The following is a 25625-nucleotide window of genomic DNA, read 5'->3' as shown; positions in this document are numbered from 1 at the left end:
GTTGCAGCATAAAGGCAGGATAACATAGTCTAGTTTGATTGATTAGTCATATTTTATTTTTCCCAATTTTAATTTTATTTCTTATTGCTACAGAATCACAGAAATTTGTGTTCTAGAGTTATAAATCTGATCTCCCAAAGAAAACAGGATACAGGCTGCTAAAATCACCCAAACTACAGAGTTTAAAATTTGCCCAAACATATTAGACAGCACTAAACTAATGCTATATTTTTGAGTAGCAAACTGTTATTTTGACATGATTGCTCATACTTCAATGATTACACTGCTAACACACCCAGAGAAAGACTCTCAGACTTAGGTGAATCCCTTTACTGAATAGAATCATAGATTTGCTTGGGTTGGAAGGGACTTCAAAAATCATCTTGCTCCAGTCCCTTGAGATGGGTAGAGTCACTAGCCAATAAATCAGGCACACGATCAGGCTGCCCAGAGCCTCATCCAACCTGGCCTCAAATGCCTCCAGGGACAGGGCATCTACAGCTTATCTGGGCAATCTGTTCCAGTGCCTCACCATCCTAAAACAGAAGGCTTTTAAAAGGAACATTTGAAAAGGGTTGAGGAGAGAGAAAAGTCCAGATTTATTGAGTAAATGGACAGAAGTTCTGGTTAGACCAAACATTTCATTCTTCCTAGTTATGATCACTGTTCCACAATGAATAGACATTACCATATCAAAGGAAGAGTTCACTGAAGAAACAAATCACTTTATAAGCCGAGAATCTCTTAGAAAGATAACTGCCTAGAATTTCCTTCCAAAAGAAATAACAATTTCGAGAGTTGGCTATTCTGAATTGCTAAAATATTTTCAAAACAATAACATATTTTTCAAAATAATGTAATAACACAGATGTTTAACATAACATAGATGTTTATCTCTCAGTGACTCTAACTTTAAAAACTCTTCAGGCTTTCATAGAGTTGTTTGATTTAAAAAAAATCAAACAAATTGAAAAGCAAGTTATAATTTGACAAACTCCAATTCTGATGTCTGAATTAGCATGGGGATAGTAAATAGTGCCCCCTCTCGTCAACAGGCAACTCACATTTCACCAACAGACAGGAACATTTAGATACGAAAAAAAATTGCCTTGTGCTATAGTCAAACAGAGGAATTTCTCAACTGATTGCACTGCACTGACAATGAAGACTAAAACAGAGTGTTTCCCGATATCCAAGCATCTTAAAATACAACAGTTTCTACAGTCACCATTGAAATTCATTTCAAAACTTGAAACAAAGAAAAGGTTAGTTTCTACAGGTCAAAGTACAGCTTCTGCTAAATAAACACATCTTAAATAGTGAATGAAGACTATTACAAAAGTATTCCTATAAATTTTATCTAGATTATAGACTCTTTGCCTCCTATCCTACCAACATGGCGAGATGAGGGACATCTAAAGGAAATATTTCAACTACATCACATCTTCTAGAATTTTTTTTAGCTGATGCTATGTTATTTACCTAATTGTAAAGACTTGTGTCTCATTTTATATATAATAATAACAACATATGTAAGCATCCTGCACAACCAGCATACATCACAGTTCAAAAATAAAGCAATATTTCTGAGGGGCATCCCATCCTCAACCCCAAGTGTAAAATGAATGCTGTAACTCACAGGTGTTCCCATCATTGTGTAAGTTTTTCCTGAACCTGTTTGTCCATATGCAAAAAGGCAGATGTTGTATCCTCTGAATGCACCCGACAGCACAGAAGTGCCAAGGTCCTGGAACACCTGGAAAGATCAATAGAGACAGAACAATCCGTGAATAATATGCCTCCCCAGAAACATTCTGCATTACTTGTAGATGTTCCAGTTTTAATAATATTGTGTGAACAATAAGTTTCATAGTATTTGTCTTTCTAATCTATTAGACACAAGGTTAAGTGTCCAGCGATTGCCTGTTAGCTCATCCTCCAGAAACTGATATACTGAGCACAGTGCTGACACCAAGTAGTGTTTAGTTGCACTTCCTTGCCTGTCATCTCTTATTTTATGCTTGTAATGGAGATCCCTATTTTATCCCCAAACCTTCTACAGTCTTCTGCATAAATCTAAACAAATAACATGATCAAGGCTCCTTGAAGCAGTGTAACATTAATAGCAGCATCAGACAAGATAATCACAGATCAGAAACAAAGCAAGGTCTAACCCAGAGACTGTAAGCCATACCTTGCCCAAGCAAGACTTCTATCTGATCCATGTGGTCAGGAAGTGATGCCACAAATTTCTAAAATGCTTTCTCTTCTGTTCATGCCACATGCACAGTGATGCGTGTTCTGCTTATAACACAGACCCTGGAAGAATTGCCACCAAATCAGCATCAGCAACTTCTGAATCTTGTACTGGTCTCCTTGGGGCTGCAGAATTTGAACCATCACAGCTAGACTGCCCATGTAGCCAGCTCTGAATAATAGCTCCCTTTGCTTTCCCTTTCCTTGTTCAGAGACACAGCTGCCCCAGATTGTGGCCATGTTTTCAGGACATCAAAGCTACCACAGACCACTTGAAAGGATACCTGGCAAGGTTTTCTAGGAAGTGCACAGTGGATCAGAAAGTTCCTGCAGGCCAGCTGCCAATTTCTTAGCATAGCATTAGCTTTCCAAAAGAAGCACTGTGAGTGTTAATACTTTTGCCTTTCACATAGAAAACTAGCTTAGAAATACAGAGAGATGCATAGGATTTCGCTATATTCGTGCCGTGAAATCTTATCAATCGCCACTCATTTCTTTCTCTACTGGACAGCTAACTGTATCAGTTAGATAAGAAATTCAATAGCAAAACATATTCCACCTAAACTGCATAGAAGAGATAAAAAAATTATCTCCTGAAGCTTTTATTTTCAGATCACATTTCAACTCAAGGTGAGACAAAGTGCTGATTTCCAGCTAAAGAAACAATAATAATCCCATTCAGAGGAATTTGGCTAGCCCCACCCATATTCACAAGGATATGTAGAACATGAGAAGATGTGCTTCATTAGAATTATCAAATCAAGCACCTTTTCAGTTCATGGAGAGCCACAAATAACAGTTAAAGTCATAAACAAAATAAATAGACACAGACTGCTAAGCAGGAGGTCCACAGTCGAGCCAGGAATATCAAATGGGTAGAAACTCCACGCTGGTAGTTCAGGGATTCAGCAGAGAGCTGCACATGAGCATACGCACACTCACTAGAGAGCACCAAGCTGGGCTACCAGATGAGCAGAAGATCCACAGAGCAGGGCTTGGGATCTATGTAAGGATATTAGATGGGCAGAGGGCCCGTATTGGCATCTGAGAAATCTATAGTCATATGCATTCTTAGACCTGGAGAGTTAGGGTACACTAAATATCACTGAAAATATCACCAGTCAACACCAGTTCTGACCAGAAGAATAGGAAGAAAAGTCTCATCTGCCTATGCTTATGTTTCATGCAAGTGCTGGTAGTGCTCTATGTGAGCGCTGCTGAAGGCAGAACACTCTGTGGCATTTGATGCAGGAAGCATCAAATAAGCATCCTGCGTCCTCTGCCCTTGTCAGTGACCATGTTATTGGATGAGAGTGAAACGCACTACTGGCTGAAGCTGCAAAAGGAGAAGTAGCCGCCTCACCCATCACGCTGAGATGAAGAGAACTCCAGGTTTCCAGGCACACAGTGGTGGCCTCCAGGGGCAGAAAGAATCCTGAGTTTCTGGAGTCCACATGAGCCAATGGCCTCATCAGTGGACTACATACATTTAATCATATTATCAGAAGCAACTATTTATGGCCTTTCACTAAATAAAATTCAAGAGTCCAGAATACACTAAGGACTACTAGTTTACTTGCAGCACATCTGACTAGTAATTCCTTATGAAGGACAACATGCCATAAAAAGGTCAACTTTTATGATCAGAGAGATAACTATGCAATAGTATTAGCAAAACACATTGACTATGCATAGTTTATGAATGAGTACACAAATAACAGATATATTACTGTGATGGTTAAAAGTTATTAAAATAAATGTTGCATTGCAAACATAAATATCAGTAGAGAGAGAAACATGAAATCAAAATGTGTCCTATCAGAAAGGTTTAGAATCTCAACAAAGAACCCAGAAATGCAAATGGTAGAGAAGTAAGCTACAGAGAAGATCATGTTCTACTGTGCTACAATGGAAAGAAAGTGCATGGTTTAAGAGAAGAACATCATCTAGCCCTACGGAGTCTAAATAGCCGGACTGTTAGCACCAAAGGGGCTAGGCAAAAAATTGTAAGATAGCTATGACAGCTGTGCATTCAAAGCACCATGTAAAAGAATGGTGAAAAACAGTACAGAGTGGGTTCTGAGTCTTGTAGGTAAGGAAGAAAAGTGTATTGGATTTGGTAACGGGAAAAAGGAAGCTTCTTCTTTCCAGCAGCAGAATGGAATTACCACTAAAAGTCCTCTCAGAGCTTTTACAAAAGTAGTTATTCTGTTGACCACTCCAGATGTAAATGTTTCCTTATGCCATAACCAGAACAGAGAGAAAATTGTTCCATATAAATCATGTACATAGTGGAAAGTATAAAACAAGATCACAGGCAGCACTTTGCCCATGAAGCTTGTTGCCTTCTGAGCTGTGGGAAAGTCCAAAAGCTGGGATTAGGCTGGGGGTTGGGTTTTCTCAGAGATTGCTTCTAGCACTGTTTCAACATCTGTTTTTACTTACATCTCTTCTTCTATGTGGAAGTCCCACTTAAAAATAGTAATTGAATAAATATATCAAGATGTGCAACGAGCCCTGTTGCTTTTTACTTTACTTGATCTCTGAGATTCAGAGGGACTCAGAGGGACCAAATGCAATGAGATTTCTTGCATGAATAAGGTCTACAGAACTTGACCCTGTATTTGTTATAGAGTTCACTTTCATGACATATACTGAGCACTTTGCAGCTCCTAATTTACTGTTTTTGAGGGTTTATACCTTGATTACTTTTGGCTACATGAAGACAGTATACAACATATCCCTATTTTATCCCAGCCCAGTTTCTGCTTCTCAACAGAGAGTCACTGTTTGTTGCACTGATCTTAACAATCTCCTAGCAGAAAAACAACCACAATTAACAGCTGGAGTTGAAAAGCAAACCTTGGCCATAATCATGCCACTGCTCTAGAGCATAGTGATAAACATCAAGTAAGCTATGTCCTAACCACTCATTATGAAGATTTTTTCGGTACAGCCAATGAAACTCTCCCATTCTCAGTTAAGCTCTACTGAAGAAAATAACGCCGTAAATATGGGGCTGACATCTATAACAGATCAATCTGTTTTTCTTCAGTGAAGTTATTTGGAAAAGCATAAGAGCATTAATGGCAGCAACGCAAATCACTGTAACAGATTCTTGGCACAGCTTATCTGTGTAGGCCATAAGACAAGTTCTATTATGTTGCACAGCCTACAGAGGACCACAAAAATGATCCAGGGGATGGAACACCTCTCCTATGAGGACAGCCTGAGACTACTGGGGCTGCTCAGCCTGGAGAAAAGAAGGCTCTAGGAGACCTGATAGCAGCCTTTTAATATCTAAAGGGGGGCTATGAGAAGAAAAGGGACAGACTCTTTAGCAGGGTCTGTAATGGCAAAATGGTTTCAAACTAGATGAAGGAGGATTTAGATTGGATATAAGGAAGAATCACAGTCAGGGTAGTGAGGCACTGGAATGGGTTGCCCAGAGAGGTGGTAGATGCCCCATCTTGGAAGACATTCATGGTCAGGCTGGAGGTTGCTCTGAGAAACCTAATGTAGCTGTAGGTGTCCCTGTTCACTGCAAGGGAATTGGACTAAGTGACCTTTTAGGGTCCCTTCCAACTCAAACAATGCTATGATTTTGTGAAAGTTGTTTAAAACACTGAAGATGACAAAAGTTATCTAAAGGTTATCTAAGATTCTAAACTGAACTGCCACAGGCCTGGACACCTCTGAGACAAGACGCTTAAACCCAGAGTACAATAAAAAGTCTCTCTTGAAAGAGTGGCTCAATGACTTTCAGTATCTGGGAATCTGATCCAAGTACAAGACAGTAAGAGCCAGATCTGAGTATTAAGATGTGGCTGGGGAACTCCCAGGCAAAACGACAACTAATGAGGACCAGTGACAGCAAAAAGATGGAATAAAAAGAAATAGGGACTGAATAAGAAGAGTTTAACGGAGAAAAGGTGGGACTAGTGTCTACTGGGAGCAAGAAATCTGCGGGAGAGACAGAATAAAGACTGAGTTTTGGAGCTAAAGCAAAGGAAAACATTAGACTGTGTTGATAGTTGATACACAGGACAAAGATCACAGAATCACAGAAGGTTGGAAACAACCTGCAAGATCATCTAGTCCAACCACCATCTTCTCCCTAGATACCTAGGGAGAAAAGCATAAACAGCAGAAGTTGCATAGATCTGGAGCCTAGATAGCAAGATTTTTGGACTGGAATCAAGCAGTAGAAAGGAAAGGAATAAGAAAATGCAGGAAGCATCATCTTGAAGTTAACAGGAGCAAGGCGAATATGTGCTCACTTCCCTTCAGAGTATCATATGTAATGCATTCAGGAATTTAGCATGCCCCATTGTATGAAGAGGTGGCCTAAAATTAGTCTGTGTACTCCATTCCAGTTTAGAAACCTGTTCATCAAATTGTAGATCGTCCTACAACAGAAATAAATGCAGCTCAGGAAAGCATCTTAGTTTTATAGTACTGTTTCCTCAGTAAGAACTGCCTTTCTTTCTGCAGATTCATAGAAGATTTTCAGGAGTTATTAATTGATCCAGTTATAACAACACAATCTTCACAAGCTAATGCACCTTTCTGATAGCAACATGAGCAATAACATCTGCACGGAGCTAGAATCCTGGAAGAACTGTAGTTCTGTTGTTCAAACTCTTGTATGACATTGTGCAATCCACTTAAGAATTTTATGGTCCAATACTTCTACGGGTAACGTGTCAGTAGAAAATTGTGGGGTGTTCTCACTGCTCATAAAAGTACTTGTGATCTTGTTTTGAAATGCTACAAAAGTTCTAAGTGTTCAAATTATGCTGCTCTGTATCTCTCAATCCAGAGTGAACTTCTTGAAAGAAGTTCCAGTTAAGCTAAGCTCAATTGTGCTTACTCTCCATTAATTACACAGGGCTACTCATGCTGCAATTCAAATGTTTCAAATCAGTATTTGAATTAGGTCTCAAAAGAGGATATTTTACTACAATCAAACCTGGCTGTTCAGAAAACAATGAGTTTCAACCCTATTATGATAATGAATTAGAATTTTAAAAAGTATTTATTGAAATCCTATTAAAAGCTGTTTTGAACTGTTCTGTATTTGTTCTGATAAGTTACCCTCCCTCATTCTGTGAAGATAAATTACAATCCATCTACTTGACAAGTCTCAAATCAGTCAGAAAACCTCTTAGCTTCAGTGTAGTGCTGAAAAGAAAAAAAAAAGGAAAAGCAAAGCATAGCAATGAATTCATAACATGTTTAAAAATAACAGAAGTAATTGAAATTAAAGCTTTTTCTGTGCTAATATCAGAGGCATTAGTCCAAGTTCCATCAGCATGAACAGCTGTATGTCATACAAAATGCATGACAATTAAGCTCTCTGGACATGTGTACTAACATATTTCATTATATAATGAACAAAATTGTGTTTTCTGTTGTTCATAAGAAGAAAAAAAAGATTCTTCTAAGATTCTCTTAATTCTTTCTTCTAAAATGAAACTTCAAGAACATCAGGTTTGTCAAGAAACATGAGCTGCACTTAGCTTCCTGCAGACTGTATTCCATTTGGCCAAAAATTCTGAGTCTTCCATGTGTGGCTGCTCTACGTGATTGGAAGTGTTTAGTTTGTTCCACACAAGAATGTTTCTTTCAGCAAAGCCTTTAACGGCTTTGATATGCCTCGTTTCTGCACTCACCCAGCTGTAACTGGTACATATCCCATGGTGATTTATGGAACAAACTTATTACCATCCAACTGTGCTAATAGTGGGAAAAAAACATGTCTTTCTGAAGAAGTTAAGAGGGTATATTAAGACAACTGTTCTCATCCAAGGTATTTTGCTGGCATGCTTATTCTGAAGTGGCCAGTTTTCAGTTCCAACCTAGTAAATCCAAAATCATGTGAATTAGTCCTCAGGATAGAACTTTTACTACAAATGGGAGAAAGGGGAAGGCTTGGTCTAAAACTAAGCTGTGTTCTAATCATACAGCTCAGAAATACCAAAATGCTGTCCAAGTTGTTGCAATATGCACTTATTTGGGGTTCAAACTGTTTTACAGCAGATTTGAATCACTTCAAAATAAGAACAAATCACTGAAGTAATTTGAAATCTATTTCAATTCTGTTAGAAAACACATTTTTCAGAGAGATAAACTATTTGCAGAGCAAGTACACTTGTGAAATCTTACATTAACAGATTTACTGTAAGCCAGAAGCACAGACAGATTGCAGTAAGACTCCTGCCCCTAAGAAACCACAGAGGATCAGTTATATAGTACATAGTTATACGTACTATATAGTTACATCAGTTATATAGTACAGAGGATCGTGTAAAATCAAGACCAGAATACCTATTAAAGTAAAACACTTTCAACTCTTAGGCACCAATCAAATCTTTAAAACTTATTCCTAACTCAGATAAAGAATCACAGAACTTGATTTCTGAAAAATCACAGTGTTAGTCATAGCTCATTCATACTAGAAAAGAGACTATTTAAACTTTTTTTTTTTTTTCTTAAACAAGTTTATATTTACAGGTTTACGCCAGTGAGGCAAATACTTCTATCATTCAGGTAAAAATATAACAAACCTCTGTGCAAAGACTTCTCAACTATCTCTTTTGTTGGCTTCAGAGTCAAAATTTATAGTAGCTTTTCTACTTCTTTCTTAAATAGTTTTCAAGATACTGAAAAAAAAATACTCTTTTATTAGCCTGAGTATATTGAATTTTACCATGAGACTTGCACATGTATGCATAAATACGCATACCAGACACATGACGATAATTTCTTCTGGAATGGACAGACATACTTCTGGTGCTAATGCCAAGAAGAGACAAAATAAGGCAAGGAGCACCTCTAAACAGACACCATAAGTGTAAGACATTTATAATTAACAATGTTGGTTTGGGACTTTGTTACCTTACACTGAAATCTTTGCTTGGATGTTAAAAGAATGAAGCTTTTTGGTTTTAGCGTTCACTTTTTTTCAAAACAGTATGTTGAACTTCATAACAAAAATTTTTACCATATTCTATTTATCCCAACTGCTAGGGTTTATTATGTAGCCTCTATATACTAATATTTTTCTTTTCTTTGACCTCTACATTACTATCATACCAATAGTGTCACACACAAATTAAGACAGAAGCATGCTGGCTCTCAGATTTTCTTTTGATCCTGACAAACAGCTGGAGATTATTAAACTCTTCTTTAATGCACACGATTCAAAATAATCCTAGTGAATACTCAGCGCCAGCCACAGTTAACAACGAATATCTTTGACTTTTCATTGAGTTAATAACCTATAAGTAGGACAGTTGATTAAAGCAAATACGTATGAATGGCACTTTAAAATGGCATCTCTACTGTGTGATAATGTCCTTTCTAATTAATAAATGCTTTAATTTCAAAGATAATGAGTACATTCTAACAGGAATAAAGTTTTGGTAATATATGAATTCCAGAAGTACAAAACTGTCCTTTCTTAGCTCAATCAGAGACTGAATCTCAGAAGGAAACAAAAAAAGAGTTCTTTAACACTACAGTAAATTGTCTGTTATGCTTGAGGGCTGAATACTTTGGGAAAATGAAATGTATGCCAAGTCTCAGAGAGATGGAAAAAATCCAGTAAACCTACAGGGACAGCAGACGACGTTGAGCTTGCAAATTTAAGGAAAAAAAATACCGATATATCACTTTTGTGCATTTTTAACTCTAAGTACTTTCTGGTAAACAATGCTTGCATTTGGTTTTGACGTTGGGCTGGGACAAATTCTGACCAGAGCTGAAGTGGAAGGAGGTGGAAGTGGAGGAGTGTGAGCTGCACCATTTGGGATCAGCAGGATAACAGAACTGTTTTCATATGTGAGTGCTATAGCATCCATTTCCTGATTTGCATGTGTCTGAAATGGTCAATATTTTCTATCATCATTAGGAACCTGAACAGATCTTGAAAATTTCAGAAATTTCAAGGGAATATGGTCAAGGAAAACAAACAGACAAAAAAAGGTATTTTTTATAATGGGGTTTTGAATAAATAAAATCACCACTTACTACAGTCCTAGTCCACAAACATCAATGTGAACAAAAAACTCGCTAAAAGAAAACTGTTTGTACCGTAAAACATTAGCCCAAACACAGAATAACAACATAAATTTCCATCACTTAATAAATGAAAACCAAAAAAAAGTTCTCTTCTTGCACAGCACAATTTAAAAATAGCCTTTTAAAATACCACTACTTTAATGAAAGAGGAAGGGACTGAAGTTATATAGAACAAATATGGCCAAAAGCTGCTCCTGGCAATAGAATAAACAGTTGAATTTATATGTGCTGGAAAGACTCAACCACTTCATTCCCACTAAAGATTTGACATGCAAACCAACAATTAAAAAGATGCCTCGTGAGTAGGTAGAAAGCTTCAGGACATCAGCACGACAATTGTAGCTGACCCAGACACAAAATGGATTTACTTAAAATAAAATGTACCATTATTTACTATACAGACAAAATTGCTCTCAACCAGTAAGTGAGGATAGTTTAGGCAACCGCATGAACAAAATAAAACACAAGAGGCTCAGTCCTGCAGTATCCAGTTGCCACCGCCTCCATAATAAGGAGCCAATATGCAGTATCTCATATAGCACGATTCCCTACAGAATTTGGCCCACCTATAGCAGTAAATGCCCAAATTATAACCAAATTCTGTTTTAATTAAATTGCTACATCTGATATGTAGCATCCAAGGCTTGTGTTTAAAAAAATTATTTCACAGAATAAAATTATTCAGAAGTAAACATTTCCTGCCAAAACAATGGGAGCTTTTGTCCTAAAATTTTCTCAAAACCCCGAAGATCAATTTAAATAAAAAAGGCAGAAAGAGGCTTCAAGGAAGGAAGGAATATCTGAAAACAAATCTTGGCTTTTACTCCACTACTGCAAGGCTTTTCTGCACGTGTTTTCTCCTAAAGAATATTAAAGAAATGTCAGCTGAGGGGCTTTCTGTACACAGACAGAAAACACAAGCAAAGGGAAGCGCATTATGCGGATCAACTGCACAGAACCCTCTACTGTGACATTAGGATTACTTCAGCAACATTATCCCATTCAAACCAAATAGAAGAGGGAAATAAAAAACAACAAAAACCAAGCACTGGTCCATTAGTTTGGGAACATTTCTTCTCTCTTCTTGTTAAGAGGCCACAGCTCCACAGCTCCGATTACTCCTCTCCCTTCCCTCTATCCAGTCTTTTCAGTTTCTTTTCCCAGTCGAACAGGAAACTGAGTGAAAGAGCAGGCTTCCCTCCAGCTCGAGCTGCTTGGCCTGTGGCAGGAGCATTTGCACCACAGCTTGAGAGAGATTGGCTGTGGGCTCTGCCAACAAGCTTCCTGCGTGCTCTTAAATCCCTTTGTGCTTTAATTCCCCCTGGGAAGGACAACAATCACGTCTTTGTTCATCTATCAGCTGTCATTTTTTCCAGCGCAAAAGCTATTTATCGTGTGCATCATAATGTACATACATTCATGCTGTTAACATACTGTAAGTCAAGCTTGGTTAAAGTATGTGGGTGGAACTGTTGTCTGCGACTTTTTCCTAGCATCTTACATGGCAAATAAACATGCTATCCTTCTGGATAGAGAGTGGAAGAATGAGATAGTTCAGCCAACGAGGCTGAACAGTCACTTTGTATTTCTGCTGTTTTATCACCAAAATACACAATCATGAAAACATACCTCATTTGTTTATCAAAAAATGATTTTGTTTTGAGAGAGAAATACCTCTATGCTTTCCACATTCATCTAATTTATAGATGCTGTGACAAATTTTTTAAAGTGCTCCATCAATAAGGACACAACTCCATGCTTTTAAAAATAAAATATGTATATATAAAAATTGCTGGTGTTTTATTGTGAAGATCAACCTGAAAGACGAGATAGCCATCACAAAAGCACCACCTGCTATTTTCATCTATCTGTGCAGAACCACATTCATCACAGAACCCTCCTTTCCTGCCCAGTGGGGATTCTTATCATGCTATCACTAGATGAAAGAGCAGTCACAATCTGAACACAACAGCTGTACAATCCACAAACCAGTGTGTGAAACTCACCAATATCTGACTCAGCTTAGTTCAGATACAGTTGTGGTGATAAACCTCTCCACCTAGAAAACTTATGTTTTCATTAATGAAGCCAGAAATCAAGATTTACACACTTCATTTTATGCCATACATGAATTGAATTCTGCTGTTGCATCCAGCCTTTGAATCAGCATAGGTGAATTCCTACCCATTAAGGACTGAACAAATCCCTTTCCATTTAGTTTAATGAAATGCAAAGCAGACGCTAGGCTTGCTAACAACAGATATTTGTCAGAGAGACACATTGTAAATGTCCTCCCATTTTTCCCTCTACCCCCAAAAGCTAATGGTTATGAGGTATCAAGATTTAAGAGTAACTAAAGGAAAAGCACTACTTATCTTGTAGGGGTGCTTTCTGTTTCTGAACTATAACTAGGGATCAACTGACAGAAGCCTAGCTTGAGTTCTTTCCCTGCAGATGCACTGTAAAATAGAATTCTTACAGGTAGTCTGTTTTTCCAAGAGCTCTGTTCCATTTATTTAGTATAGTCCTTAAAGATATAGTTAACAGGGCATATTCAAGTTCTCATTCATATCAAAGGAAAAGTCTGAAAAGCTGAGTAATTCTGGATCTCCTGTCTAGACTTCAGGAATACCTCCTGCCTACAAGCCAGCTACAGGAAGCTCCTTGTTTGACAAGAGGATGAAGGACAAGTAATTAAATCTTCCTGGATACTGTTGCAATAAATGACAATAGTGATGTTAAAATAAATAAAATTTTTTTAAAAGGTCAAACTGATGCATTAAGAACAAAATTACGCACCAACAGATGAGACACGATAAAAAAAACACACAGGATTTTTGCTTAAGCCCGCCCTGTGCAAGGGAGTGGCTATTCCATAGCATCACTCTATTACCTAGTTCTTTAAAATTTCTGCAACTTTTAGAGGAGGAAGGAGAAATTTACAAATAGACAGATAGCTCATGCACAAGCTGCAACAAACAGCTTACTAAGCAGGTGTGCAACAGCCTTTGTTGCACTGTGTGAGCAGTGGGGGATGTGGAGGTCTGAGTGCTGTTGTGGGCACATGTGCACCTTTGGCTGAGTTGAGGAGCAGGATTTGCCTCTGCTCTGTGCTTCTCCACTGAAGCACAGTGAAAGATATTTCCTGAGTGAACTCTGGGCCAGAAAACCCAAGAAAAGAATCACAGGGAAAACTTCAGCTTTTCTAAGGGATAATGTCACAGCAGGAAGAGCAGTGAGCCCTTTACAATCAGGCTGCTTCACTCCACCGAGACCCAGTAAACGTTTCATCTATTCCAATCCCCTGGCCCAGATGTGACTTCATGTCCTCTACTGCCTTAGATGCAGAAAAATCACGTGAATCAACTATTTAAGTGTTGTGATTAAAAAATAAAAATAATAAAAAAGCAGTTTTAATGATGTCACCTTTAAATAAGCAAAACAAACAGAGAGCTGTTCAGATTCAAAATTAAAAAAAAAAAAAAAACCAACAACAAAACAACAACAAAACACAAAACCAACTCTCTTTTGCAATGGAAAGAGTAAGGAATAAGTAACAGATAATGAAGTTATAAATATCCCACATTTCTCCCACCATGGCCTGCTCTTGGCTGGGATCCCAGGTCATTAGCGGATGTCTGCAATTCCATGTGAAAGGAAAGTAAAGCAAAACAACAAAAATTACTAAGTTTTATTGTTTAAGGCAGCAGAGACAAGTATCAATTCTCAGCTGTTTCTAACAATAACAGCCCATTAATTTTTTAAGAGAGGATGGAAGATGGAAAAAAGATTGTTCCTTGATTTTATTACAAGGAGGGGAAAGAGGAGCAGCGATCCAAATTTTTCAGTAATTCAGTAAGGGCTAACCATCTACTGAAATACTTGAATACAGTGCAATGACGTTATCAAGATAATATTTCTGCCTCTCCCCTTCACCCCCTTCAGCTGGAAATGGGTATTCTCGTTTGTGCATCAGCTAATTCAAGTTGCTACTTTTGTTATTCGATCATTAGCTCTTAAAATCACTGCACTGGAAAACAAACCTTAAGTCTATAAAATGCACTTAGAAATAAGCTAGTTTCTCCACTTTCATACAACATCAGACATCATTGTGGAGAGAAATCACTGGATAGGTGAACCTTGCAAAAATAAATGCTCATGGGGCTCACCAGTACTTGGCCTCAACTGCATCTCCAATGCCAGTTTTCATGAGTACAACTACAATGGCTGGTTGAAGGAGATACAGGAGTTGTTTTAATATAGTATACCCTAAGTTTTCTCCATGTAAATAACGTAAGTTAATAAAACCCTAAAACTCATAAAAGTGAAAAGTCGGAATGATCACTTTTTAAATGTTACACTGACATTGGACTGAAAGAAATATTCCCCAAAGACTTCTAAAAGCTCAAAAAACACAGCACTGAAAGTTACTTGAACACAGTTTCATTTTTAAACTATTTTCACTCTCCAAATTCACAACATAAAAAATATAATCAAATGCAGCTATTACAAATTCTCCACTTTTTAGTGGACTGCATTTAGTAGCAGCATATGTATAAATGAGCTTCGGATTTCTTGCAATAATCTTATTTCCCTTTAAATTATTGCTCCCTTATAGTAGAGATGAGAAGGTTCAAAAGACACTCATTTGTGCTACACAGCAGTCACATCTAGTTTTGTCTTTCACATAAAGAAGAAAAAATGTAGATTACTGCACTTCTGATAGTTTTAGGCATTAGACTTGAGACTAAATCTGTTTTAGTCATTAGAGGGTTTTTTCTTCTCTCTTGTTGCTTGTTTCCTGGGAATAAAGGATTTCCAAATATACAAGATGACAGACTTAAAATGACATGCTTTCTGATAGGAAAGCTCGGCTACTTTTCTGAATACGTGCAGGGCATATTGCCAAAAGAACAGGTTGAGGAATGCATATCCCATCATCATCCCTACTTGCAAATCTGCAGGTTTCAGTCCAGGCACAACAGAAGAGCCAGCTATCTTCATAAAACATGGTTCACAATGGAGGGATCCACTCCACTGTTCTCACAGGTACCGGGACAAGCAGACATGTTGCCTCCCTAGAGTAAAGCCCTTTTCAGCAATGGAACTGCCTATACATCCGCCTGGCTGCTCAGAGAGCTACACCTCTTCCTATAAAAAGGACATGACAGAAAAGTATACAGACTTGTATGAAAACTGATCACTTCAATGTTTACTGAGAAGATTCAGAAGCAGCAGTCAGATCCCCAGGAAAATTTCCTGACTTTGGTTTAGCTTTCAAAAAATTGTTGCGGTGTTAAATTTTCACTTCTTTTTCCTTAAAAAACATGATCTAAAAAAAATATGTAGAAAGAAAGAAAAGAAAAGAATGCTGGAATGCAGTCTATGATACTCGCCACAACTATTTTAAAAAGTGTTTTGAACTCATACAAAATACTTTCTAAATTTAAATGGTTTTAGTAGTTTCCGGGAGAATCCAAACAACAGGAGCCAATATAAGGTCACTTTGAGTTCAGGGAAAGGGCTCTTGGCATTTCATTCTCAGCAATATATTTACAATAAAGTTTGCCAGCACTAGTGGTTGAGGAAATTGTTAATTCCACTCTTCTGCCAGGTTAGCTGCCCCTGTGCATTTCCAGCTTGCAAGTACTGAGGGGCAGCACATTAATGGCCAAAGGTGCAATGAGCAATCACAGCTCACCTAATTAGAAACGCCACACTCAAAAGGCTGCAAGGTCTATCAGTTCCTTCTATATTTGCTCCCTTGCTGACAGTAATTACTGGATGTTTCCATTATTTTATACAGCCCTTCTCTTACCCGAACACTTCGTATCCCAACCACCTCAAAATGGGTACAACATATCACAAAGATCACGAACACTTCCTATTACACATCGCTAAATAGACAGAAAGCAAAAAGCAGTAAGAAAATATCTACAAAACCGATCTCCTCAGTACTTTCACAAAGCAGTAACACTGCCATATATTTTCAAATACAAAACCATGCAGATCTGGTAAAGATTAGAGAACAAACAGGCATATAAACCAGGAAATTCTTAAGTCTTAATTATAGATGCATATTTCTGTGTCATTGCAAGCCCAGTGATAATCCAAATTTTGGTATTATGAAGACGAATAAGGACACTCTGGAAGAACGTAAAAAAAGAATTCTCCATATTCTCTTGAAGATAATACTAGAGTTTCACTGTAATACATAACACTTACTAGGAATGAAAGGAAAAAAAAATCCATAAAACTATTCAGGGCTACACTTGATCGTCTAAGTGAAACAGAATATTTTTATCCATGATGAATTAAGGTGGGGCTGATCATTTTTTTGCTTTTTTGTTTTTTGTTTTTTTTATTTTAAAATGAGACAGAAGGTAGAGATTTCATCAGAAATCTCATTAGAAATTTTATTAGAGATTTCCCAAGTTGAGGATGCATTAGATTTTATTTCCTTACAAATTAAAACCTTGTGTTAAGAACCACATTAAAAAGACATGAAATGGGCAAATAACTGGATGTTCAAAAGAATGACTTTAAAAGGATTGAACAACAAGACTTTCATGTATTCACATGAGGTTTTAAGTAACTCTCCATCATTCTGTATTTGCTTTCCAACATGTTGGTGCAATATTTTTATGCTGAGATATAAATATAGAAAATACAGTGACGGTGTGCTGAAGTTTATGGGTGATTTTCACATAACTGTGCTAGTTCAGATGATAATTTCATGCTTATCTTTTTTCAGTACAATGACTTACAGTAGATACACAGTGTTTCTTGCATCCCACATCTACATTGTTTGCTCTCCTCAAAAACAATCCTAGCATCTACAAATTCTGTCTGTTTTAGGAGATTGCTGCAAGGTCTGATCAAAGCTGCACAAACAAGTAGTATTCTGTACAAATCAGGGTATTTTACTTGTAACATATCATTTTTACTAGTTCCTCAACTGCCTGATCAGTAAAAGCCTGACTAGAAAAGGATTTTTAAAAGTTTACCTTTCTTTCATACCATTCAGTGCATATTGTTGTTTCCTCCAGATTTCCTTTATCAAATTATTTCTCCCTCCAGCTCCTTTTGTACATTTTTAAAAAGTATCCTTAACAGAAGATAATTTAGTTCTCAGGTATGTAACAACAGAACAGTGAAATTATGGCAAAATATTTTCAAATGTCATTAATGTGTTGCTATTCTAAGCAACATTAACCAGTTCATTATTTCCAACATGCTTAATTACTCCCAAATTGCTATCTTAAGTTCAAGTATATTGCATATGCAATCCCAACAAATTAATAGTACAGGTATATATGTATTTAAAAACCAAGAGAAAAACTGTATTGGAATATAAATGGACTACGAAGTTATTAAATTGTTGTTTAGGAAGCGTAGCATAGATAATTGACAAGTCTATATCATTTTGAACTTAACAAGAATACACTTCAGCTCTTACATGGATTATTTCTTCATGCCCATATCTCATTCTGCCTCATTAATAACATTACACAGTAGATAATCTGTAGATACCTGCATTGCAAATGGTAAGAAAAGCTAGTTGATACTCTCTCTACAGTAAGTGAAATAAGTCTGTAAAGTACAAAAAGCTTCTGGGTGGACAGTAACTGCCTTTTACATCAGAAGCAACTTATGTCTGCTTCTGGGATGAGAAGCAGAAGAAGGGGGCTCAATTCTGTGCTCAACTATGTCAGCATCATTTTTGTTCTCAGAAAAGGCTACGCACATTACTTGCAAGCTGCAACCATCATAGAAATAGTTGCAAGGACTTAGCATGCAGTCTGAATTTAGTAATGTTTTCTTATGGCTAGATCTTAAAAGAATAAAATAATTTAAAAAAAGGAACACTGTCTTTCCTTCAAGTGACAAATTGCCTGTGTCTTGCCAAACCTTGTAGGTCTTATTAATGTTTCTTAAATGTTTAAAAATGTATTTAAAATAGCTGCAGTTACTACCTCAAATCTGTTAATTAGGTCCTATTCTTGTTTCTTCTCTCTTTTCTGACTCCTATTCCCACTTCCCCCTAGGCAAGAGGAATGAGAAGTACATCTCTATCTGTGCAGCAAAAAAAAACAAAAACAATCAAGCAGAAGAATAGAACGATGCAGAAGGAAGATACAAATTATAGAAAATTTCGGAGATGTCTGACACAACATGGATGTGGTGAAGAACATGTTCCCATACTCCGCAATGTGACAGAAGATCCATCACAAGTCAAGTGCCTGAATTAGTGGATACATGTATGAAAGAAACTACAGCACATAGCAGAAGATGAAAGAAGTAGCTTCAGCACTGTGCTATTCAGAACCAGTCCTAAGTGTACCAAAACCTCAGGACGTCACAGTGCACACACACACTGCCAGACATAACAGTCCGCATCTTAAAAAAAGGTTCTTGGTGCTTTGTATGCACCATTAAGCAGAGGTATTAAATAGCACATAAAAAACTCCAGCCCCCATAACCGAATCTCAAGATCTAATCCCTCTGCTGGGAGCAGAATTCTTCACTTCCCACCACAGCTGCACACACACTGTTGACTATTTCCTACCCCGCAAGGAGTGGTCAGTTGCAGCGCCAGTGTAAATGGCCACACAGTTCTGGTTGGGAATGGACATGGCCCTGCCAGTTCCTCTCCTGTGCCCAGAAGCTATAATGAGAAGTGCCGGCTATCCCAGCCCAAACAGGAGCAGGAACTGCTTCAGTGATGCAATAATGTAGGTGATCAAGCTGTGGGGCTCAGTGAATATTCCCTGACATTCATCTGAACTGGTTAGTTTACTTGTAAAGGTGCTACGAATAAAAAGTGCATCAACTCTATGTTAATAAAATGAGGAGTTAAACACGACCTTGTGATCTCGTTTGCTCTCCATCATGACAAATACATTCAGTTGTAAAAAGCCACTCACACTGATAATAGATGGAGTAGAAAAAGGTTATATTCTGCATACTGTAATGAGCAATACAATTATGCAAATTACATGCAGTTGAATGAGAGAGAATAAAAGTGTGCTGTACCAAGTAATATCAAGTAATAGGAATGAGGCAAAGGAGAACAACATGAGGAGTTGGAAGCAAGTTTCTACCACCCTTCAAAATTTCTGAGATTTCAGACCAAAAAATGTCTTTAAGGCAGTAACAGGTTTCTGCTGAATTGTAGTTTAAGTTAAAAACAACAAAAGCTGCTTAAGCACAGAAAGTGCTTAATAACAAAAGCTTTGCAATACAAGCAAAACATCAATGCTTCAATGACAAATTCATGTTGACTGTCCCTCTGGACTCTAACAATGATATCACCACTATTTTTTATTTTTCTATTTCAAAGCAGCTTTTAAACAGCTCTTGGTTGTAAAAACACACACGAAAAAGGATAAAAGCAAGAAGGTCCTACATTCTGTTTAGCTACTGAAAAAGTCAGCAAAGTCAGAAACACACATTTTGATGTGGAACTTTCACTGTATCAGCAAAGAGGCTGTAAAATGCAGCAATAAAGAAAAAAATATCAGCCACTCATTAACTACTCTGGCCGTTATCTTCAGTCATTAAGAAAAAGAAATGCAACTAAGAGCATCAAAACAAGATAGACAGACAAGGAAAATGACTTTACAGCAGTATAACTGAGGACATCACAGCTGACATGTCTGGTGCAGGATAACCCCAGTGTCACCTTTGGAAATGGCATTACCTACACAGAGAAGGGTCCTAGAGAGGGTTCATGAGAGGGACTACAGAGGACCAAGGCCCACAGGAGGCAAGAAAAATCACGTGGAGCACAATGTCCACAGCTGAAGGTATGCTTTCTAGCATTTCAGAGAGAAACTGTAGTGACATGTGTTTCTAGGGCACTGGGAAAGGAATACCTCCTGATCATACTCCAAAGTGCTGAGGTCAGACTTGTTGGTCACACGGCAAAGCAAGTCCAGCAGTCTACGTCTTGGACAGCTCTGAAATGATGTGGCTACTTCAAAAGACTGGGAATCATCGCTCAGCTGGGTAGATAATTGTTCCTTGGTCTTCGGCTTTTCAACTCCATTAGGAGATCTCATTCTTTCACAAAGAGACTAACACAGTATTATCCATGAAGCTTTCAACATCTTGGTTCTAGCCTTCCCTCAGAATTATCTATTTCTAAGTATATCAGCAGTTACTCAAATCCATTTGCTGCTACCAGAACAGAACACTTAACATAAACTAACACAAGATAAGATGTCTCTTCAAAGCAAATGCTGTTAGCACTTACACTCAGTTTTCCTGACAGACACTAGATACACAGAGTGCACCCTTTCCAACAGGCAAGCAGAATAATTCACTAAACAATAATGGAAAGATCAGTAAGAACACACAATCTCAGAAAAAAGTAGCAAGTTCTTGGCATTGCCAGTTGTCGTTCATCTTGCAGCGAACCCATCAGTTTTTCTCTAATCATTGTGATTTCCAGACGTCTTGCATGTGAACGCAAAAGCCTTCCGAATTCACTTGCTAGCACATGGTTATGTGGAAGGATTTTTATTTTCTAAAAACAAACAACAACAAAAAACAACAACAGAAAAACCATCATACTGATTTTTTTCTTTAATTATTATTTAATCTGTTACATAGATAAGCTGTTGGTTGGTTGTTCTTCCTTACTTGGAGATGAACATTCACAATTTCAATTCTCTTGTGTTTAAGTGCCTGCTGCAGTTTTTCTTCCATGCATGAAAAAATTACATTTCCGCTGTTTCTATTCCGAAATGAAGAGCAGTGTTTTTTCAGCAATCTGTTAGTAATGTTGTGTGAATGACTTCACAGTTAGATTAGTCCTTTGGCAACCAAAGCTACGGGAAAATTAGCAGAGCTTTAACCAAATCTCTAAGAACAAACTGGTCTGAGGGTTGTGTAAGCACCGGATTGGAGGGCTGATAGACTTTTAGACGTTTTTACTGGGACAGGTTTGGGAGCTTTTTGTTTTTAACAAGCAGCTGGCTTATGAAAGATTTTATTGGGCAGGCTTAAGCTAGCACTGAATAGTGAGATACATTTATGCAGCAGCTGTGATCGTGATCAACACAGCCATTTTGTTTACTCCTGAAAACGTGCCACGTTTCTGACATGTTCCAGCCAGGAGATTGGACTTGCAAGCATAAATAGCTAACGCTTGAAAAATTAAATGATGTGGTGCCTGTAAACAATCCTGTATGACTGTTTATTAAAGTGTTGGGTATGAATAGCAACTGTTCCATTATAATGAAAACCAGCCTTTTCCTTTCTCTCTTTTTTGTTTTTTAATTTGTGTTCGCTCTATTTTTCTTTGCTGGGGGTTAATTTTTATACTTCCCGATTAATTAAGATATGCCTCAGAGAGATAAGTGTGCCTCCTTGAAGATAAACCAAACGAATCATCCTTTTGGCTGGATCTGAGCACCTGCACGTTGACTCCCAATTCAGCTTTGTTTTTAATCAGCAGAAAGTATGCCCTTGAGAGCTCACTTGTGAAAAGCAAATTAACATCGCTGTTCAGTTGTGCTTTTTCTGCTAAAACAAATTTTCTTAGCAATGTTCCTAAATTGCATAAGAATTAAAATGAATAAAAGTAATTCAGTGTAGAAACATTAACTACAGCCTTAAAACATAAAAAAGTCAAAATTCTGAATGCTAGTTTAGATTTCCTTCTCCCCAGATTTACATAGTATTCTGGATAAATTCTCACTGTTTAAAAGCATAACCTCTGTGTTTTAAAGTCAGGACACTGTTAGCTGAAGCATGGATGATGATGTTTCAGTACCTTAGGCTGAGGAATATATTTTGAAGTACATCTTGCCAGGCTATATCACTGTCATGTGAAATAGCTGCAGAATAATGTTTAGGAATGGACCATCTGAACTGGCCCTTCCTTAAATAGATTATTTTCCCATGGTGCTGAATCACAACTGAAATTACAGCTATTAACTTTAATGTTAACACCTGCTCTAATGTTATTCCAAGTGTTTTCCATTCTGGACTTTGAGACACGCCTCTCTTTCACACACACAACACATCTTTGTATTCCTGTGCTGCATCATCAATACCGTGTGTGTTAAAGTGCTCCTGGTGGATTTTCTTGGAGAGAAGAGGCAGCCTAGCCTAAGAAGTACATGCCCCATCCTATGTGACAGATCAACATAAAAACCTTTCAGGTCTGAAAAACACATCTCAGGGACTGCAAAGAGAAACATCACATCTATATAGAAAGAAAAAATCCTTTATAAATAACAATATGCTGACAAGCAACTTCAGATAGCTTGCAGGTCATCAGTACAAAGTTTTTGCCTTCATTTGCAAGACATGTAGAAATCACAGTGATTATGGAAGAACTGACAGCTGCGGTGGTGCAAGATGCACAGCACCTGGTAACACAAAGAATTTACTATTCTTTTTCTAGGCTGCTGAATATAGTTACTGTTCCTTCTGATATTGTTTGGTGAATTATATAGCTTGCCTATTGCAAATAAAGTGCACCATGTATCCCGTGCCTATAAGGAAAAATGAGTGAGTGGGTATAAGTACTAACACATCTAACATCTGGGTAAAGTTGAATTTCATTGTTTGAAACAGGTGGGTTTTTTTCGGTTTTTTTTTTTTTTTTTTTTTTTTTTAGTATTGAGTATTTCCCTCTCCTTTCAAATACGGCTGTATTAAAATATAGTTGCATATGCATGCCCATGCAAAATAGTTACTTCTTGCAATTAACTGCATGCCTTATTTATTTAAATCTAAATAGGTAACGTATATGAAAGACAAAAAAAATTCAGTGTTATCTGTGGTAAATTGAAAATCCATTCAATTTTTGTCTTCCAGTAATGCCTGCCTTGAAGTTTACGAATATCAGCTATGAATACCACATCAGTTTTCTTCAGAGAAGAGAAATCCTGGTCATAGCGAGGAAGAATGACTTCATTTGATCGTGAACTGAACAGAGCAGCTGTGCTGCTTGTTGAAGATACATAATAACCTGCACTGACAGTGGTTTCCCTGCCTTCATCACAATCACAAAAAGCCATTTTCTTACAGTACATTCTCCTTTCCACTTCTATCTCATTCTGGGTTGGAGAAAAAAAAAGTTGCAGATGGAATGTTTACTGCTTTTCAAATAATTCATATGAAAATGCCTCTTACACCCACTGCTGCCTCCACCTCACCCCAGCATTACAAGTAGGAAGGGGGATGGGGGAAAAGATGAAAAGAGAACAAATTGAAGGATTACAGAAATGCAAAAGTCAGCACTTAATTCTAAAGAATTTTAATGTAATAAAGCGCATATATCAGGGAACAGATGTGCAACTAACAACTGGAATATCACAAGGAACACATGGAGGCATGGAAATGCCACAGACTCATCTGAAAACGGAAAGGCTCCTCAATCTGAGTTCTTGCATTACACAAACTACCAAGCTGCAAGTACAGTTAGTGTATCTCATCAAGATCTGGAAAGTATGTTGTAATGTTTTGGTTCCAAACAATGCTCTTGTATAACCTTTTAAAGCTTTTTCAACTAACAGGGAAAAACCAAACATTCCTGCCTCCTCCCATTCTTAACAAGCCAAGAAACAGAATGCTGCACTGAGGATGCTGCATATTAAAACAAACATATCAGTTTCATCTTCTGGTTGCTTTTCAGTTACATTCTGACAAAGATAAGAAAATCATTTGCCCTTTCACCCCTTTCTACAGCTACATTCCTTAGCTGAAACCAGTATTAAGAAAAAAAGAAAACGCAGCCACACACAAATACAATGGGAAGCCAAATGTGAAAACAATTATGACACTTTAAATACAAATAAGAAATGGAAAAATCCGTCTTCACACATCATGTGTGTTCAGTTAGAGAAGCTGCCCTTAGCAGCCTCCATTTCCGTACTTACAGCACAGATTAAAACCCAATCTTCCTAATGAAAATATAATTATAATGAAAATATTTGTAAACAGTGATAGAAATCACTGCACAGTGAAACTAAAGATATGTCTGATTCGGAGTTCTTCCTAGCATACATGTGCATTGGACAGGCAAGCAGAGAAATCCCCTATTACTTGATACATCAAGTTCAGAAATAAACAACACAAAAGTGAATGAGTTACTCTTTTCAGCTTACAACTATATCAGTAATACACAGTTATAACAGTAAGCCACTGCTTACAAGAGGCGAGGGGAAGAAAACAAGGTCAAGAACTTTGGAGCAGTTACTGATATTTGCAATAGGACTTTTTTTTTTTTTTTTTTTTTTTAAATACCATCACTGCTTTTTCCTCAGTAACTGTATGAGGGCTGTTCCAAAAGTCATGCCTCCTATTTTATTATGTTGGCCCATCATGTCAGAGACAGATGTTGGTGGTATGGCAGTATGGGTTGAACCCTCCCCCCAATATCCCATCATGTTTTGTTGCCATGCAACAGATGGCAACAGAGGGGCAGTCTCATAAAATGGCATCTGACATGAAGTGTGCATGAAACAAAGGTACGCCATTGAATTCATTGTATTATAAATCTCTGTATAGTTGGTAGCTAAAGCACTCAAACTTCAGATCTATGAAAAGTGTTGCCAGTCAGAGATTTGGATCCCACTGAAATCCAAGGCAGGCACTTAAACACTTTTCTGGATTTGACCATCACTACCAGTTATGTTCTATTAGTCATGCAATGTATTCCTCTTATCAAAAGGAACAGATTACTACATGAATTATCTATGGCAACTGCTGTGTGTAAATACCTGCTTTTACATCCTGTTGCTCGGTCTGCCCACCACAATTACTGCAGATACACAATAACCGGATGGGTAGGATGGCTGGAGGGAAGCCGAGAACTGAAGTTATAACAACCAACCACAAGAATACTCAATGCTTATATGGGTTTCTATAGTTGTGCACGAATATTCTCTAGATTTTGTTTAAGTCTTTGCACTATTAAGTTCAGATGAGTATACATTTAGATGTTCGTTTGTGGGATAACTACAGAGGTTTCAAAGCACCTACATACTCTGATATTCAGCCACCACACTGAATCAGCAAGTCTGAATCTGCCTATTAGGCTGAAAATTATAATCCTAATCAAATATCACTACAATATCAAATACAACTACAATATTATTATTAAACAGTATTCCTATCTTACAGGCTTGCAGCACATTTTATTGCTAAATAGAAGTATGTCATGAATCACTACTAAAGGATAATCCCATAATTACACAATTGCCTGAGAAATGAATTTCCTTTGGAAAACAATCCTAAACTTCCCGAAGACACCTGTGGAAGAA

The 25625-nt window shown here is 37.5% G+C and overlaps 1 protein-coding gene across 1 annotated transcript in view; it reads right to left on the bottom strand.

The window, feature by feature from the left end:
* STARD9 (StAR related lipid transfer domain containing 9) overlaps positions 1-25625 on the bottom strand; it is a 99054-nt gene that overhangs the window by 56580 nt on the left and 16849 nt on the right. Inside the window, exon 4 of the mRNA XM_042814408.1 lies at positions 1640-1756. Coding sequence (XP_042670342.1) covers positions 1640-1756 — 117 coding nt within the window. The remainder of the gene's footprint in view (positions 1-1639; positions 1757-25625) is intronic.

This window comes from Centrocercus urophasianus, unplaced genomic scaffold (genome assembly GCF_019232065.1).
Source record: "Centrocercus urophasianus isolate 14NV4802_14NV808 unplaced genomic scaffold, USGS_Curo_1.0 seq_14, whole genome shotgun sequence".
In the NCBI taxonomy this organism is placed as follows: Eukaryota; Metazoa; Chordata; class Aves; order Galliformes; family Phasianidae; genus Centrocercus; species Centrocercus urophasianus.
Note: the sequence above shows the minus strand (reverse complement) of the source record. Positions and strands in the feature narration are given on the sequence as shown.